Source organism: Mauremys mutica, chromosome 24 (genome assembly GCF_020497125.1).
Source record: "Mauremys mutica isolate MM-2020 ecotype Southern chromosome 24, ASM2049712v1, whole genome shotgun sequence".
Taxonomy (NCBI): domain Eukaryota; kingdom Metazoa; phylum Chordata; order Testudines; family Geoemydidae; genus Mauremys; species Mauremys mutica.
In genome coordinates this window covers 2072784-2092419 of record NC_059095.1, presented here as the reverse complement: position 1 = coordinate 2092419, position 19636 = coordinate 2072784, and the positions used below count along the sequence as shown (strand labels likewise).

The following is a 19636-nucleotide window of genomic DNA, read 5'->3' as shown; positions in this document are numbered from 1 at the left end:
GGGTCTCGGGCCGCTCTGGAGGGGCGCGGGGGCTAAGGCAGCTCGGGCCGGGCCGCTCGGGAGGGGGCTAGGGCCAGGCCGCGCCGCTCGGGAGGTGGGGGCTCGCGCAGGCCGGGGCTCGGGGCTCAGGCCCCGCCGCTGGGGGGGGGGAGAGGGCGGGGGCTCGGGCCGCTGGGGGGGGGGCTAGGGCCGCGCTGCTCGGGAGTGGGGCAGGGGCTAGGGCGCCGCTCCGCGCCGCTGGGGGGGGGGGGGGTGCTTTTCTTTTCTGCCTGGGGCAGAAATCCTAGAGCCGGCCCTGTTAAGGTTATATCGGCGTATAACACGCACACATCATTTGCCCCCTATTTTCAGGGGAAAAAAGTGCGTGTTATACGCCGATAAATACGGTAAGTCAATTTGTACTGCGTCAATTGTATTTTACCTGCAGTAACACCATTCTGGAGTGACCCCTCATAGAAGATGTTGGATGGAAAAGCACTAAGTGCAGGGTGCATACGATACTGCACTTGCAGGCGAATTGGACGGATACCCAACACCACAAGCCTCTCAAAAAGGGATTGAGACAGGCCTGCCTTCGCAGCTTTTTTACACATCACGACAGGACCAAGCTGGCAGTGATCACCAACAAGGATCAGCTGTATACAAAAAGAAAAAGAAAAGAAACATTCAACAGTAACTACATAGTATAGACACCTTAAGCTCTCACGCAGATGTCCTAGCTGATGCAATACTAGAACAGACTGATTTCAAGTCAGACGGAATTTATAGCATATTACTCAGCAAGAATGCTGATGAGTTTCATATATGCTTTATATCCAGTAACAAATAGCAGACCTTGTAGCCCCTTAGAGTCATCCAGAGGTGAAGTCTCCAGTCAGACCTTAACATGTCAATCACACTGAAACAAAGATCGCACTTTGGAAAGAAGACAATTTTATTGCTGTCACATAAAACAAGTTGTTTGGACCTGCAATAGGGAATTGTCTATCCAGAAAGTGGGGAGTTTTCACTCCCACAAGTATACAAACAGGGAAAACTGCATCATTTTCTGTGAATTATAAGCAGCAATTAGATCTGTTTGTATCTGCTTATGAGTTCCATTATTTTTTAGATCAACCCTTCGTACCTGTTTGGCTCCCAGAACAACTGGCACCATACATTCTGGTTCAGTAGCCTGTGTGCTTTCATCAATTAAAATGGAACGAAACTGCATTTTTGCAAGTCTTGGGTCACCTGCTCCCACACATGTGCAGCAAATAACATCTGCATTCTGATAAACAGACAAAAATATGTATTTCAGCACCAGCACTCTCAGTTACAGATTTCAGTTATGAAAGGACATGCTAGTAAATACTGACCAAGTTGTATATCAATAGATAATATTTTTATATGGAAAACCATGAAAGTTTTTTAGTACTTCATTGGCAATTTTTAGATCAAGACAGTGTTTTTCTAAAAGATCTGCTCTAGGAATTTTCTTTGGGGAAGTTCTATGGCCTGTGCTAGACAGAAGATCAACCTAGATGATCACAATGGTCCCTTAAGGCCTTGGAATCTACAAATCTGAAAATTTCCGAGTGGTTTACAAATGATACACAGATCTCCACCTACCAGTGAAGTGTAGCCACTTCAGGGTTGAAAAAAGGCAGCTATTTAAAGAGGGACATTACTTAATCACAGTATCAGAGGGGTAGCCGTGTTAGTCTGGATCTGTAAAAGCAACAAAGAATCCTGTGGCACCTTATAGACTAACAGACGTTTTGCAGCATGAGCTTTCGTGGGTGAATACCCACTTCTCTTGCATCTGAAGAAGTGGGTATTCACCCACGAAAGCTCATGCTGCAAAACGTCTGTTAGTCTATAAGGTGCCACAGGATTCTTTGTTGCTTTTACTTAATCACAGGTTGTAAACAAATTGTCTATATTACAAACACATGTAGATGGTTGTGGCCCTGCTCCAAAGAACATACAGTTTTTAACTTTTACTTATCCAACCTTCACTAGTCCGCAAAAAAATGACAAGTCCTAACAAAGAGAAAAGGAGTCTGTACCATAAGTAATTCACGCTCTGCTGTTCGTTTCAGTGCACGATAGCGTTTCTCATCAGCAGATGACAATTCTCCAGTTTCATCTTTCAGCTGCTGCAGTTTCTGAAGCTCAGGCATACTACACAGCAAAGGAATTTGTCAAAACATAATCATGTTTTCTTCTTAAAATTCTAGTGTAAAACTCCTGATATTTGGGGTTCTAGTATTGAGCAGAATGGCAGTTGTGCAGTGCACTTTTTTTTTTTTTTGGCAGTCCACAAGGAACAACTGAACTCACATTATTTATTAAGTCATGGCTTACCCCAATCACTGCATTAAATCAAATGCATTTTGCCATTCTCACGTGATAACCTACTGCAACACCAAGGCCCCAAGACATTTTTCTTGGACAACTTCTTACCTATCCATGTTTCTGATCTGGTTGTGCAATGCCAGGAAAGATACAGGAGAATCAATTGCCTCGCGGCTTTTAGCACATAGACGAACGACTTTTAGCCCTGTCTGATGGATCTTCTCAGTGAGCTGATCCACAGCTATGTTACTTGGGGCACAAACTAACACAGGCCTTAAAAATTAAACAGAAGAAAAAACTGATGTCAACACAAGTGATGAGGAATTATAAAACTTTCCTAGAGGAAAAAAGCTAATCAAGACAAGATCAGAATCATTCAAAATCTGAATATATCCTAAAGATAAGATGTTCACATTTTTTATTTTTTTTTTTCAAATTCAGCATTTTGAAAGTTTTTCAGGAGTGGCACACTTCTGGAAGAAATGTTCCAACTGCAGCAAGACAGCATTATATTTTAAGTATATACTTTAACAGCCGTGGAATATAATTTCTATTTATCAATACAGAATAAGTGCTTAAGGTATCACACAGCTTCAACATATATAAAATATTCAGTTATCAGTTAAAATTTCTTACCCATTGCCCTGCCTAGCTAAATGGTAGACAATAGTGGCTGATGTCACAGTTTTTCCTGTACCAGGGGGACCTTGGATAAGGCTCAGAGGACGCTGCAAGACAGTCTTTACAGCATAAACCTGAAAAAAGTTTTGCTATTTTAGCATATATCATTTGTACTTAAAGTAGGTAAGCATAGTTAGGTTATTATATATTTTTTCACTCAAGTCTATAATCCTCGTATGTAAATCCTTTATGAAATTATGGCTGACAAGAGAAAAGATAGGATTACCTGAGAATGATTGAGGTCAGGAAGCCCTTGCGCTGTAAAACGCTTTGGCAGCTGGCATTTAATAATCACATCTTCTACCTCATGACCTAACAATTTGTGGTAGATGTAGCCAGACACTGAAGTTTCATCCACGGCAAATGTTTTTAAAGCACTCTGCATTCTGCAAGTGAAAACACAAAATCACAAAACATGAACTGAACATATTCATCCACAAACTTCTGTAATGTGGAGGTGAATTAGGTACAAGACGCAACAAACTCAAAACCCCATTAGCTTAATAAGCAGGTTGGAGAGGAGACAAAACACTTTCAGCCTGGCAAACAGAGTTAGCCTTCAGTCATTCTGCTAGCAAACACTGAGCTCCCTATGTTCTTAGATACTGTTCATGTGCAAGTGAACCATAGTGTGTTCCCAAAGGAGGAAAACTCCAAGGAAGGCAACCACCACTACAGATAGTCAAGATTACTTTCCACACACCCTGCAGGCCTTGAGGAAGAGTTGTGTTAAACAGGTTTCTTTTGGAGCAGCCTCACATGGCTCATAGAACTCTGTAAATAAAGGTCTGGAGACTTTAGTGTACCAATGACTACTAACTTCAAAGACTGCAGTTCAGATTTCATTGCCGTTTTCAGCTGTTACGGTTTTAGAGACAAAGCTGGATACTTATATGCTACTGAACTGTTACATGATTTCACTGCAAAGCGAAGGTGTGTTTGTAGAATAGGCTAGCCAAAAGGAACCCTAGGCAGATACTCGGGTTGCTAGCCTGCACTAAAGCCGGTGACACCACATCTTCACTATTATTTTACCAGAGCTACCTAGATTAAAGCTAGCATGGGTATGCCTATTCATGCTACAAGCACACCTTCACTTGCAGTGAAGTCATATCCAAAATGGACTGAAGCTCTAGAGAATAACCAGAAAAAATAAAATTTGAGAAAAGGTGTGTGTCTCCTTTCTTTTATGTTAATAATATACAAATCATGATACAAATCAATGTGCATTCAGAATGAGGTACACAAATGAGGAGTTCATTTATGCTTTTGAGATCAGATCAAGTTCTAAACAGAATATGGAGAAAGAAAATAATTATCTCTGAAGCAAAGGATCTATATGCTCCCAATTTTGGTATGTGCACCTCATTTTCTCTCTGGAGGTGAATTTCATGAAACAGATACAGAAGTACTTCCTCCCCAGTAAAAATTCAAATTGAACTCCAGGAAAAAGTGTTTTGATTATGTCAAACACCTGCTGGACTCTAAACTGCTTTCTGAATGCCAGTAAATTTACGTACCTGTCAAATGAAGTAGACTTCCACACAAAATCCACTTGGAAGTTATGAGTAACCTCCACAGGTGCTCCAACACTGCTCCTCAGCTCAATAGCTATCTCATCACCATAATCTGCAGAGCCTTGTTAAGTAGTAATTTATCTTATAACTTTGGAATCTATTTTTCCACTTTAAAAATATTGGAAAGTGGAAATATAAGCAGATCCCTGGGCATCAGCTGGACAGTGATTAAAGCAGTTTAAAAGTTAATTTCCTTTCTTCCTCTTTTCCTGTCTACTGTCAACAGATCATCTCAGGTACTTCTATGGACCCCCATTATTGTAGTGTTTGAGCACTTCACAGTCTAACGTATTTATCCACACAACCCTCCTGTGAGGAAGCACTGTGCTACTACCCCATTGTACAGATGGGGAATTGAGGCACACAGAAGCTAAGCGACTTGCCCAAGATAACAAGTACTTTACATGCACGAGTGAAATAATTAAGTTGGGATGGAAGCAACTCCTTTTTCCTCTGAAGAACTGCCTCAATCTCCCATCCCTGAGATTAAACTGATTAACTACTCAAGTCACAGTGCAGCTGTGTCAGTGAAACGATCTGCATCTCTGGAAAAAAGTAAAGGATACTATCAGGAACTTTAATAACATGACCAATTCCTTTCCACAAAGGGGCCAGGTCTCCTTTATATCTCAGGCAGATTTCGTCTCCCTGCATAAGACGCATATCTAAACAGAAGAACATTCAAGCAGTTATTTTTGACGTCTGTACTGGTAAATCAACCCTCCAATAAAAACAAAAGTTATAAAACTGTTCTGTGCCCCAAGCCAGACCATCAGACTGTATGCAATTACTGGTTACGACACACCTAGCTCAAAACAATCTAAGAAGATATACCTTAGACATCATTACCTGAGTCAGTCTTTGGCAAAGTGAAGTAAGCAATTCTCTTCTTGTTCAAGCCCAGGTCCCATCTCACTGTGATGTTATCTTGGGTCTAAGTTGTAAAGAAAAGGCATCTTTTACTTTCTAAAAGAATTGTACCAGAGACATTCCTTGACTATCCTCCTTTTCTATAATGCTCACAACAGCCAAATATTTACAAACACTTAGAGAGTTTATACCATTTGCATAACAACTGTATTTCTACAAAACTGAATTACTTACCAGCAACTGGCACCATTGAGGTACTGAGCCATCATCTCCAATTTCTTTACAGTTTCTTCAAGAATGCTGCTTTTGGCCCCAAAGATGTTGAATTTCAGGCACTGTACATAAGCGTGTGCACTAATCACATATGCCAGGTGTTTATGTGCCCCCATACGACACCCTAAGTTCCGCTGGGAGCCCATCTGAGAAATCCAAAACTGGCAGATAGGCAAGTGTGGTTCCATGGAGGAGATGACCCAACAGAATGCCAATGAAACTGGTAACAGTTCTCTCAAAGTTGGGATGTCCTCCACAGAATCACATTCTCTAAAGACTAAGGAGGAGATTCCCTCTCAAAGAAGGAAGGAGAGACTAAGGATTCAGACACGTTTCAAAACCCAGTAGCACCACCACTGTTGCTTTCTGTCACTCCCCCCGCCTCCAATCACTTTCAATTCTGTGTGATCATTTTCCATCTACCTCCCATGGTACGGGTAATGATAATGGTGACAGTTGCTACTGTAGTAAAGAGCCTTACATTTATTTCACTTAAGTCTTCTCTTTTCTATTGTTAGGGAGCCAGGTGTTTCATGTTATCAATTTGAACTGCTTAAGTATAACTAAATAATAAGCATCTTTCAATGTTTCAATCACACTACCTGGGACTCCTTGAGTTTCTTGTCGTAATCTGCTTCAAGCTTGACTAGAGGGCCAAAAATATTTTGGTATTGATAAGCATCCTCATATCTAAGTAAGACATGCTGCGGTTCTTCATCAACACCAGGTTTTTCCAAGTCTTCAAGGGTTGCAGATGGATTTTCCTAGAATTGGAAAATGGTACATTAAATTCTAAGGCATGAGATCCAGAACATCAAGCTGACCAGACTTTCGTTGTCAAAGCTGAGATAAGAGTAGTAAACACTACAAGGAGAGTAAAGTAAATTTTAAAAATTGTTTCAGACTAAAAATTCAGTCCTCTAAAAAGTGACTAAACAGCATCACAGGGTTCCTTATTTACCATCATCTGACCTTTGATCAGCTTTGAGTTGTTGTGGTTTTTTTTTTAAACTGTTATCCCCGCAAGCTCGGACTTGGACATGAAAATTAAGTTGTGTTCTCTGGGGCAGACGCCACTATCAATAATAAATCACCGAAGGCAAAATTCTGGCCTCAATTAAAACTGTGCAAACTCATTAAAGTTGCTCGCACTTAGTTGGGTTGTCTCTGAACTGCTATTAGATGTAAAAGTTTGTCACTGAAGTTAGATAAGACTGAATACCAAGAGCAGATTGGCATCTACGTACTCGGATATTTGTATATAATCATTGCTTGGAGTAGAACGGAACTTTAATCTAATGTGTTAATACATGTAAGGAAATTTGGTTTTACAGATGGAGTTTAAAATGGCAGTGTCCTTTCAATGTTAAGTGATAAGAGCGTGTTGGAATTTTGTGATCTACTCAAAAATGCAGAATGCTAACAAAAATTCAGAATCCACAGCATTATCCACTATTAACCAAACGACCCTTTCTTCCATCTGATTAATAATCTCCCAAACCTTCACTCTCATGAACTGCTATCCAATGTCCAGTTTGTCAAGACTTTGGATGGTAAAGTCGGTGTGGGGAACATGTCTGCATGAAAGTAAAATGCTGTGTAAACCTACGGCATAACACAAATGGTTAATAATGAGGTCTCTTCCATCCTGATTAAATACCCAGAATTTTTAATATTTGGCTACACATTCCTAATTTAGAGTGGCACAGACCTTCCAGAGTTCTTCCAGTTTGTTAATTTGTTGAGCTGTAATCTGACGTGCTCTCAACTGCTCCTGTTCAGAAGGAATCTTTACCAGCCAGGAAAGGAAACAGCGGTCTTGGATAAGAGGTTGCCACTGTGAGCTGTCCCAATTAATATCCTTTAAACTGCTCTGACTGGCACACGGTTGCCTGCACAATCAAGATATTGATAATGAATTTATTAAATTAGACAAGTGTAAAAACAAGTTTACCCATATGAAGTTTGCTTTTGAAGTCAAATCTTTCAATATTTTCAAAAATTAAATTGGGCCAAGAGTCCACTATGATTAGGTGCTACACTTGCCACTATGGTATCATGGAGATAAGTGCTCTCAAAATATTCATGAATGATATTGCATCACTTTGACAATCCTAGCATCTAAGGTAGCAAGTGCCTAAGAGTGTGCCCCTCTGATTCAGTTACTGTTCATCAGGATGGCACACAGAACAGAAACAGAGGACTATTTCTAATATGCCATTACATAATTAAATAACAGAATAGAAGCTTACCATAGAAATGGATCTTCTACTGCCAGATAAATAGCAAGCTATAGCATTTATCAGATATAGTAGAGACCATGATTTCATGACTATGTTCTGTTACAGGACCATTTTCAATTTAATACAAGATTACTCTGTTCTTGAACAGCTGTAATCTTATGGGCCGAGAGAAGTCTTGTCAGTCTGAACCACGGTACACCATTCTAGTTAGAGGTTCATGTGTCAGCTTCCAACTGGAAGTGTTACTTTGGTATATCTGACATAAAATTATTCAAAAGTTTAATGTGTTTAATAAAAGGAAAGACTCACTGCCTGAGATTCCCTTCATAAAACTAGGATGATTTCCCAGAATAAGAGGCATAGGCATATTCCAGTATGCCTTGGAAAATGTTATTTAATACACGAAGCCTAAGTACTCACCCACAAAGTGCCTGATGACAGTTCAGTACAGTACACCTCTACCTCGATATAATCCTATCCTTGGGAGCCAAAAAATCTTACCATGTTATAGGGGAAACCGCATTATATCGAACTTGTTTTGATCCACCAGAGTGCACAGCCCTGCCCACCCCCTCACCAAGCACTGCTTTACCGCGTTATATCCGAATTCATGTTATATCAGGTCATGTTATATCGGGGTAGAGGTGTATTACATGAAAACAGGAAGTATTACCCTTTAGAAATACATGTGGCTATCCCATCAAATTCTACTCTGCTTTAGCCTTTATTTGAACTTCCCCAAAGAAGAGATTCTCTCACCTGCATAGTAATACGACTACCGAGTCAGCCTTAGCTGGAATGAAGCCAAGGAGGAACACATTACGACATCCACAATTATAACACTCCAAGACAGTCTCTCCCAAAGGACCATCTTTGTGAAGAGTCACCTCTTTACACTTTGCTCTCACGAGATGATTTACAATGTGGCTGAAACCAGAAAACACAAAAGTTCGTATACAGTTAATGCAGAAAACAATTCTGGCCATTGGACTCAGTTTTAATCCTAATTTAAGACAATAGAACAGCTCAGTTAGCACCAAACACAAAGAATGTCTGTTACAAATACTTGCTATTTTCACCAACAGAAGAAGTTAACCACTAGCACTTCACTCAGCTGATCTAGGGTTTGGCCTACACTAAGAATTTGTGTCAGTATAACTAAGTTGCTGAGGGGTGTGGAAAATCCACACGCCTGAGTGACATAATTATACTGACCTAACCCCTGGTGTAAACAGTGCTATGTCAACAGGAGAGCTTCTCCCATTGACATAGCTACCACCTCTCAGGGAGGTGGAGTACCTACACTGACAGGAGAACTTCTCCCGGTGTAGGCAGGGTTTTCACTAAGCGCTGCAGCAACTCCGCTGCAGAGCTATAAGTGCAGAGAAGCCCTTGGATAGATGTGAAGGAATGACTTGGCTCCCAGGGAAAATGCACATTTTTAAAAAAATTACTAGTAAAGTGTCTGGGGCTTCCTTACAGATCAACTGCAGGGCAAGAGCAGCAATTATGGATGCTGCTGAGCAACAGCAAGGAGAGGAAACAAAGTTCATTTAGTAGACAAATGACCAATGAAACTATTGCTAGCTTCACTCAGACAACTCTCCTAAGTCACTGACTTTGAAGAGGTGATGGTTTCCTTGGTATGTGCTGGTGATAATGGGAAGATTGGGTGGGGAAGGAAGCTAAAAGCTCACATGCAGATCCACAGAGCAAATTTCTTTTAAAAAAGGTTAATTGCGCATGTTAAAAACTCAAGTGGATGTTGAAAAGCCAGCCTTCTTTTGGAGTCAACAATCACATGAGAAAATGAAGTAGGCTGCATCAGAAACCTAATTTGTTTTCTCTACAAACAGAATTTATTATTGCCATTTCCATCATTTAGTCACTTACCTGCCAGATGTATTTCCACGCCCATTACAGAACCACTTCTTGCTGGTATTACAGTAAACCACACAAGCTGGGTCATGGATGCCACAGTAACTAAAATCAAAGAGGGAAAAGTAAAAATAATCAGGTAACTGTTTACGGGAATGTACAATTAAAAATGCACAAACCATTCACTGTACTATAGACATAAGCTGAAACTGGCAACTAGGTGGCACTGGGGAAATGGTGTGAGATGGGCTAAACTATTATTCCATACTCTTAATTTTCATTTTGACAGAATCTTTGCAATGCTCTGCAATTCCGCCTTTAAACCACCAAATCAGCCTCACTCACTTCCATCCAAGTTCCACTAACTAAATTTTCATTTTGAGGTCAAACATTTCCCAGTTTTAATTGAGATAAATATTTTAGCAGCTGAATTTATATTAAAGGGTTCTTTGCCTCATGTATTATGTATATAGTGCCTCGCCAGAGGGCACTATTCCTTGCTATGATACTGTGTTACAATATGCAGAAACTGCAGTGGACTAGTACTGTTAGTATATAAGCTATGTACCTGCTGCTTGTATGAGCGTTTGTGTATTTACTACACAGGACTCAAGACTTCAGTCGGTCACTTCTATAGAGTACCTCCCATCCAAGGCCTTCAGAACATTTTACAACCATTAAATTAGTCCTCAACACCCCTGAAAGTCCTCCCCATTTTACAGACAAGCAATTGACTTAATCTGTCAGTTTCCCAAAGATTACAAATCAACAGCAGAGTTGGGATTAAAGCTAAAATCCTATTTCCATCCCTGTGCTTAACCAATGGACTGCAGCTTCATTTAAAGGCAGAAAGAAGGTTATTTATGTTGGGTACGAAGGAAGTACTTCACTAAAAGGCATACAAAATGGCTCTCAAACTTATTAATTTTTAAGTCTGGCTACAGTGAAACAGGATATATTTACATCTTACATATTTACACCAATTCCAATGTCCTTTGATATTGATTGGGTATATAGTGTCATTAAGATTTATAGTTTTCAATGTGATTACATAAGCCTAACTGAGGCTCCCTCTGAAGTTCATGCAGATCTCAGACTACCTGCAAGCATGCACAGGAAGGTCCTTGGTGTAATAGGTATCTTCTTCATCTTCTTCAAAGTTTAATTCTGCAAGCAGTTGACTGGTTTTAGCTACATTATCATCAACTGCACCATTTTGGAGGATCCCATCAGGACCATTAACCTAAAAAAGAAATGTGATTATTTAAGTTACATAGTTAATGCCCCAGTTATAAATTATACCCCATGCCAGAAAGACTGGAGTTGGGGCACTAATCTACTTCACATGTGCTTATGATAAAACAACAAGTTTTTGAAAGGGTCTAATTTGGAGAGAAAAGTAGTTGTAAGAAAGGATAATACTGGAGTATACAGTGGTAACAAAACAAACATTGACTGATATGAGTCTATATGCGAGATGCTAGAATAATCCAATAAAATAAATATGGAAACTTTAAGAATATAGATTGGCTGCTGTTCTACCCATAGTCAGAATTTAATCAAATCACAAATTATGCTCAAACAATTATATAGGCGTCAAATATGTTTTTTCTCATCCCCCATAGTTTCCTAAGGATATTTACCTGAAAATAGGATCTTTATTTATCTAGGTCCTCCCCCCGCATCTATTTCTGCTGTTCCTGGCCCACAAGGCCATAATCTTTTGTCTGGCACATCAAAATTATTGATTCCATTACATGAGGACATCAATGAGTAAATGAATTCTTAAACAAAAATAACCTATTTTTGTAAGTCTAGTTAAAAAATGAGAGAAATACAGAAAATAGATATAAGAAAAAATTGTTTCTAAGCAGATTATCATTAAAAGCTCTCCATGAGTGTGTCTGATGCTCTAACAAAAAGTACTTAATGCACAAATGCAGAAATATTAGCGATATAACATCACAAAATACTGTGCATATTAGATCTGGTATGAAAATTACTATACATAAGACATTTTTCAAGCTTGTTTTAACTATTTCATGATTCTTCCAATTCAAAACCCAAATAATGGCTTTTTATCACTATAACAAAAATCCAAGACAAACTATGCAAGACTCAGTCTGAACAGACAGACTAGCCTGTCTGCCAAGTTTCAGAGAAACATGATTTCAAAGATCTAGAATAACAAAGCCTGTACAACAAGAGTAATGAAAGGACCGCTCTACCCCTTCACTAATGGAGCACTATTCACCACTACCATGCAGTTCTGCAACACTGACTCAGGTTGTGTGTCAGCAAAGTTAATGCTCCAAATCTCAACCTTATGCATGCTACAAATGTATTTTGTCCCTTTTATGCTTACGTAACATTAGCTCCTCAGACACTGGAGATAAACACAAAGAAAATGTATGCAATAAAATGCTCACACTTTCACAGCTGTTTAGAATGCAGTAGCTCAATTACCACTTCTCCCAGCATCTCTGTAGTGCTTCAGGTTTGGGTGCTTCTGTTACTAGTAATGAAGGTCATCAAGAAAAGAATCTTGACTCAATGTATCAGATTAAAGCAGCCATTGCCACATAGAGTTATAGGTGCTCTAGTTTAATTCCAGTGTCGATTATAACATTTAAAAGCAGATAAATAATTAGCTTGTCATACGCTCATGCAAACTGGCTCAGGTAATATATTGGCGTCAAAAGAAAAAGCCAAGATGAATGTCCCAAAAAGCTTTGTCCACCCCACCCACATATCTGACCTATTATCTTGTAAGACCAACCACCCCGCAGGCAGACAAGGAATAACACAAAGAGGAATACTGCTTAATCCCAAATCCACTTTCAGGTATGTGATTTGAGCACTGGCCTGCTAAACCCAGGGTTGTGAGTTCTATCCTTGAGGGGGCCTTTTAGGGAACTGGGGTAAAAATCTGTCTGGGGATTGGTCCTGCTTTGAGCAAGGGGTTGGACTAGATGACCTCCTGAGGTCCCTTCCAACCCTGATATTCTATGATTCTATGAAAACAAACACCACAACCTGAGCATATTGATTAGCATAGGCTTAATCAACATAACATTTTGGAACAGTGCTATTGGCTAAAGTTACTCCACAGAAGAAAGACACTCTCAAGGGACATACGATATAATTAAATTCTTCTACCGGGATTAGGTTAATTAGACTGGATCAGGCAAATGCATGAGAAGTATTTGCCTCTGAATGTCATAGTAAAGGGAAGTTTAATGTTTAAGATTTGGTGAGTGTGAGGCCCACAGTTTGGATATTAATTTATTGTGTTTACTGAGTCAGACATTTTATGCAAAGTCTATTCTTGATATCTACTTTCACCTTCAAATGATTTCTTTAGTTCTCTTAGACACTGAAATCTGCATTTCCACAGAGAAACTTGTTACCGCTATCCTCATGACAAGATGGTAAATCTTAAAAAAAATGAAATCCAAAAAATGCTGGCTTCTGACCTTATTTCTAAGTTTCTTCAGACTTTTGTTGTCCTCATTAATAAACTCAAGGAATTTCTGAATAAACCTCTCTGCAGTCTGAGAAAAAGCAAGACCAAGGAGTGACGGAGGCATATTCTTTCTAGGGTTCATATTAAGAGATGAAATGCTGTCTGAATGCTACACATCTCAGTGAAGTAGTATTAGTTTTTTCCAGAAGTATTGCAAAAGCTACATAAAACTAGAACAAAATAAATCTGCTTCATTGCCTGCCTCTCATCTAGATATCCAAGTACCCCATAGTTAATTAATACCCAATTACAGAGTTAATCTCAAAAGCAAATAAATTCTAATTTACAAAATACAAATTAGAATGGACTAACACTTGCAAGCTAAAAATGTATCAGGTGTGGTACAAGGCACAGGGCCAACCATCTTCAAACAATCTAAAAGTATGAATATTTAGTGTAACTACCTCCTCAAAAGTATTGCTTTTATTTAAAAATGATTTGTAGTCAGCCCAGGGGCTTAAAGAGCACTGCTATATGAGGAATAAAAGTTCATAGGGGAAAGAAGAATTCCAGTGGCCACAGGGATTGCAATACCCAACAACAGCATGTCGGACTGACTCCAAAGACAGACAAATCCAAACTTCATCAGCTAAATGACTGAACAACAGTCCCCTGGAAGACATACAAAGATGATAACTGGTAACTTCCTTAAATATATAGTGCAATTTTGTAACTAAAATATCATTAACTGGTCATGAAACATGACAAAAGAGTATTCAGATCTTCAAATACAGTACAGTACCAATACTGAGCACATACAGGTGCATTTTGAATGTAAATGGCCTAAATTCAAAAATCAATTACATATTAATGTTGTCAATTGCCTTGTCTGTAATCAAACTGTTTGTATGCTTATATAAATTTAGATGTCAAAGTGGATAATTAGCTTCTGTGGAACTGTACAGGTTTTCGTTTTAAAGGACAGTGAAATTAAAAGTATTTCATCAGCTAAGAGCAGAATTGTGCCGTACTCCTGCAACAACTGACCACAACTACTGACTGTCAGCTACACCCAAGATATCATACAGAGCTTCCATCCTTTCAGAACTTTAGGTGTGCGTGATGTCACCTGTTGCTAGGTACAAACAGTAACCTAGACTCGGGGCTTGGCAGGCAAGTAATAAGGAAGTGATTCAACTATTGTTTTAAAACCTTCTTGTAATTTTAGCCTATATACATATTGTTAATGATCTGGCACAAATTGTTTAATAAAGAAGTCTTGTGTTTATCTTAAAAAATGAATTTATCATCCTAGTAATAAAAATTTGAAAGACGGGGGCTTAGCCAATAAAAATACTGACACCACAAGAGAGTTGGTCTGTCCTTCAGAATTTTTGTTCTCTTCCCTTGCAAAACTGATCAGCAACACTTTTCCAGACTCAGGAGACAAAATTACAGAGCAGCATTATTCTGGTTGGGTAAAGTAGCTGAAAGATTCTTTGGATAGAGGCTTCTCCTGAATACATGATTACTTCTCAAGTCAGTGGTAACAAAATATTATGGAAGTGCCATTCTACATTTCTGAAGGGGTGGGAAAAAACCCCACTGTCTGGCAATCCCCTGATCTATACATAGGCATAAATGTATCCACTTATTGCCTTTCCACTTATAAGGTAGGTACCAAGCTGCAAAGCTACAGTGGGATAAACACTAATGACTTAAACAAGTATATGAAACTCTTCCAGTATTCACATAAACAGGGTTCATTTCAGGCCATAGAGCTATGTACTGGGTGCAACACCCATTCCACCACTACACGGTGGTTGTCCCCAGGACAGGACAGCGTACTGTCCCATCACAAGTATTTATTTTTTAAGCATCCAGAAATGTGCTGGGCCTTACCAAAACAGAGAACCCCAAACAGGACACCATCTAAGTTTAACATGATACAGAAAATGAGGATCACAAAACAGACAATGATAGCAGTCGTCAAACCATGGTTTCTCAGTAAGATGTACAAGTCTTAGGACACCTGGGCTTTGTCTACCTAGCATATTATAAGGTCTGATGTTAACGAAAACATGTTTACATATTTTAAAAATTAGTGTAGACAAAGCACATTACTTTTCTACTCTAGGTGCTTACATGGCCCCCATTAATATAGTACCGGAAGACCTCAATCTTTAATGTTTATCCTCAAAACATCCCTGTGAGGTGAGGTAAGACAGAACTATTATCCCCATTTTACAGATTGGGAACTGACAGAGATGCTAACTGATTTGCCCCAGGTCACAAAGGAAGTCTGGTAAAGCAGAGAATTGAACCCAAATCTCCCATGTCTTAAGTTAGAGCCCTAACCACTGGACCATCCTTCCTTCCTTTCCAGATGTGGTCACTCAATCATGAGAGAGACAGTATGCCTTGTCTACACAAACCTTCCAAAACTTGTTAGTAAGTATTAACTTACATATGCCAACATTACAAATTTAAATGCTAGTTTAGAGAATGCTGTGAAGAGTAGGGAAATGGACAACAAACAATTTGTAAGAAACAACAGGGGTAAGACAGCAAATAGAAGCTATAGTGACAAGATCAGAAACATCATAGTACATCTAAAAAGGCCAGTTATGTACAAGCTACAGGTGGATGGCTGAATCAGCTGACTTTTGGCAAGAAGAAATAGTATGGCCATGACTTTCACACTGCTGATCCCTTACACCTTTTGTCAGTGGTGGGACACCAGCCAACTTCAACAAACACTCAAATTCATGGTTTAACATACATTAGAGGAAGAAAGTCATGATGGAGAGCAGAATCAATTGCCTATACTTTGTTAGAAGAGAGTGTGAAGGAAACATTTAACTCTCTCTCTCTCTCTCTCACCTCCTAACACCTAGGAGTTAGGGAGACATTTGAACATTACTCCATAGCAAGTAAACAATGTGCGCTTATTTAAAAATAAGATTAAACTGGATTTAATGAAGTGAAAAAATACTTAGAAGTGATCAACTTTCAGGCCCTATAAGTTATATTTTTTGTTACTTCTCTTGCACAGGCAGATTATAAATTTATATATCTACTTAAGGCAGGAAAATATTTCCCAGATGCCTCTGGAAAAGACCCCAATCTATATGATCACAAGTTGAGTCTGCTAAAATGTACAGGACTGGACAGCTACGTAACAAGATTAGGAAAACTAAGGTGATCTATAGTTCTTGCTATATTATTGTTTCAGCTGCTTGTAAAAGAGATATAAAAACAAGTTTTTCCACAGGATAGCTATAGATTTTATCTGTCGGTATCTAAACATACTGTACATAGGTTTTAACTTCTACATTTGTTTTCCTTTCTAACCACATGTTTAAAGGAGACTGCATTTGGTATTAATCCTCAGTCAGGGAATTTTAGCATCTGTAAGACTCCTAATCAAAAAAATCTGAGGGGAATATTACCCAGATGTAATAGAACTACAAAGTATAATTTATTTAGAAACTTACAAAAGACTTCTAAAGACTTTTGGGAGGACAACATATGATATTAGTATGGTTCTCTCTTGTAGGATGTGTGATTATTTCTATACATGTAGAAGATTCTATACAAACAGCATGCAGATAAGATGGTAACTGAGTGAAACAAGAAAAACTGCAATGTTGTTAATTGTTTCCCCTCTTATTTATCTTCTATAAAAATAAGTCCTCTGTCTAGATATATGCAACTTGGGTTTTTGCTAAGATTTTATATCAGAGTGCACGAGTAAAGAGACCAATAAACATGAACTGAGAATCCTTTTAACTGCCATGACTTGAGTTCAGGAGTCTGGGTTTCTCTTACAATAGAACACATCAAGAACACCTAAAACAGCTCAGGGAGTTGCATCCCCAATTCTGGCTTAGGCAGCTGTCAATTGTAGGAGAGACCAGAACTCTGAATATAAGTCTTCATAAGTAAAGGGAGAAATGAAAGTGCGCACAATATTCTTGAATTGGGATCTTAAACTTAGTTTAATAGCACTTCAATTCACCTTTTAATTTGCATTTTAACCTGTACATTGTTTACAAACCATTCATTGTTGGTATTAGGATTATATCAGTATTTGCTTGTCTATGCAGTTGACTAATTTGCATATTCTGTGATCTTTTTAAATATTACAGCAAATTATGAAGCTTCAGATTTTTTAAAAACAGCAATGTAATTTTTTTGCCACATACAGAGTCATAAAATCTAAATTTATGTTACCCTCAATTATAGCATTTCATTCTGTACATGTATCCCACTAACTTCCTCTTTTCTTTCACTCCCTTTTCCAAGAAAATCCTGGTTTCCCTTCTTTTTCAATATCAATAAAGACACTACACAAGGTTAATGCTCAGTGGTATATTAGCTGCTATCACATTTCCCTAAAAATATTTTCTATTTTGCCTATTACATTTTAAAAGTCTCTGAACTTCAATCCCAGGTTGAGACAGGCACATACATACAGGCAAGCCCACAACAAACCAGCTTAGCAACAATGCCATTGGAAAAGATGGATAATAAGGAAGAAAACAGTTTAGAAACATGAAACGTTTTCCAGAATTTGTTTCCTCAAACATAAATTTCAAACCTGGAAAGTGAGAGGTCACAGGATTTTTCGCTGTTTTCCATAAGCAGCGAAAGCTAGATGGGGTTCGGCCAGCTGCTCCCCAGAACCTCGCTGAGCTACCGCAGGAAGCCACAAATTCTTCATGATGCAACCGTGAAATCTGACACTTTCTCAGGTTTTTCCCTTGCCCGCCATGTGAAAAGGGCTCGGGCTCAGGCTCCAGCGCCGCCCTCGCCCCCAGACCTTTGCAGACCCTTAGAGCGGTGCCCCTGGGCCGGGCCGGGCCGGCGGCAGTGCTGGGCGACGGGCGGAAAAGGCTTTCACGCCGCGGTGGCGAGCAACCGCCCCATGCCGGGCCGCGGGGCGGGGGGCTCCTTTCCTGGGCGCCACCTGCCCACCCGGGCTGCGCTGCGCTGCGCCGGGGGAACCCCCCGCCCAGGGCAAGCCGGGGCCCAGCTCCGGAGCCGAGCGGCCGCCCCGCGAGCGCAGCCCCTGGGGGCGGGCCCCCCGCCGAGCCTCCCCAGCGCCCCCTCGGCGCGAGGAAGCCGCCGCCCGGGCCACCCACAGCGCGGACCCACCTGTGCCTCGATCTGTCCGGGCGGGCCCTGCCCCGAGCCCGGCGGGCCCTGCCCCGGGCCCCCGTGTCCGGGCCCGGGCGGGGTCTGGGTCTGGCTGGGGAGGGTGAAGTCGGTGAACTCGAACTCGGAGCCCTGGGTGTCGGCGCCGAGCAGCTCGGCCTCCTCGGTGTCCAGGAAGGTGAGAGTCTGCGAGCTGGGGCCGTACGCCTCCACGCTCATGGCGGCGGCGAGGAGCGGGCCCCCCCCTCCGGCCGGCGGGGCCTCGCCTCACGAAGCCCGGGCACCGCGCTACGCGAACCCCTGGATCGGCCGCGCGCGCCGCACCAGGCCGCGCCACGAGCCGGACGCCAACGAAGCAACCGTCGCCTTGGCCGGGCGGCCGGACGCAGCCGAATCAACTGGTTCGGGCCGCAGCGGGACCGATCCCCAGGCGCTAGGAGCGGAACAGGCCGGCGCCGCAGCCGCGCGCCAGGCCAGGGTGACGCGGAACGCACGGGGGCGACGACGCGGTGCGCCCCGTCCGCGTGGAGCCGTGACGTACGCACGCACACTCGGGGCGGGGAGGGAAAGGCGTGGGGGTGGGGCCCGAGCGAGGCCATAACCGTAGGCCACGCCCCTCGGGGCGGAGTGAACCTCTCGCTGTCCCCCCCCCACTACCTATGGGGGTGGGGAGGACGAGGGGGTCTCTCGCTGTCCCCATGGGGGGGGGGAGGTGGGAGGTCTCTCCCTGCCCCAGTGGCGGAGATGATCTCTGCTTGCCCCCCGTGGTGGGGAGGGAGAGGTCTCTAATTGCCCCCTCTGGGTGGGTGGAGGTCTCAGGCTGCCCCCCCCCACACCCCATGGGGGAGGAAGGTCTATAGCTGCCCCCTCCCCGCAGGAGGCTGAGATGAGGGGAAGCTCCTCATTATCAGAGCAGAATGAGAGCAGAAATCTCTGCTGCCTTTGGGTCATGTAGAGCAGGGGTCCTCAAACTGGGGGTTGGGACCCCACAGGGAGTTGCGAGGTTATTACATGGGGGGGGTCGTGAGCTGTCAGTCTCCACCTAAAACCCTGCTTTGCCTCCAGCATTTATAATGCTGTTAAATATATAAACAAGTGTTTTTAATTTACAAGGGGGGGGTGTCATGCTCAGAGGCTTCCTATGCGAA

General features: G+C 41.4%; 2 protein-coding genes across 6 annotated transcripts in view; one reads left to right on the top strand and one right to left on the bottom strand.

Moving 5' to 3' along the window:
• Positions 1 to 18921, bottom strand: part of UPF1 (UPF1 RNA helicase and ATPase) — a 30673-nt gene extending 11752 nt beyond the window's left edge. Inside the window, exons 1-15 of one of the 2 annotated variants that reach the window (XM_044998345.1) lie at positions 18489 to 18921; positions 10963 to 11105; positions 9878 to 9967; positions 8744 to 8911; positions 7453 to 7633; positions 6344 to 6505; positions 5448 to 5532; positions 5165 to 5263; positions 4542 to 4659; positions 3248 to 3407; positions 2977 to 3095; positions 2449 to 2613; positions 2052 to 2166; positions 1127 to 1270; positions 422 to 635 (exon numbers count right to left, since the gene is read on the bottom strand). In XM_044998345.1, the coding sequence (XP_044854280.1) occupies positions 422 to 635; positions 1127 to 1270; positions 2052 to 2166; positions 2449 to 2613; positions 2977 to 3095; positions 3248 to 3407; positions 4542 to 4659; positions 5165 to 5263; positions 5448 to 5532; positions 6344 to 6505; positions 7453 to 7633; positions 8744 to 8911; positions 9878 to 9967; positions 10963 to 11105; positions 18489 to 18707 (2182 nt within the window). In that variant the 5' untranslated portion in view covers positions 18708 to 18921. The remainder of the gene's footprint in view (positions 1 to 421; positions 636 to 1126; positions 1271 to 2051; positions 2167 to 2448; positions 2614 to 2976; positions 3096 to 3247; positions 3408 to 4541; positions 4660 to 5164; positions 5264 to 5447; positions 5533 to 6343; positions 6506 to 7452; positions 7634 to 8743; positions 8912 to 9877; positions 9968 to 10962; positions 11106 to 18488) is intronic. The other variant, XM_044998346.1, reaches the window with a different exon arrangement.
• The window catches only part of LOC123355737 (cartilage oligomeric matrix protein), a 55533-nt gene continuing 54451 nt past the window's right edge, over positions 18555 to 19636 (top strand). Inside the window, exon 1 of one of the 4 annotated variants that reach the window (XM_044998350.1) lies at positions 18555 to 18666. The gene's annotated coding sequence lies outside the window, so the exon portion shown is untranslated. Of the gene's footprint in view, positions 18667 to 18916; positions 19026 to 19636 lie in introns of those variants that run through there. The other 3 variants (XM_044998358.1, XM_044998360.1, XM_044998359.1) reach the window with 3 other exon arrangements.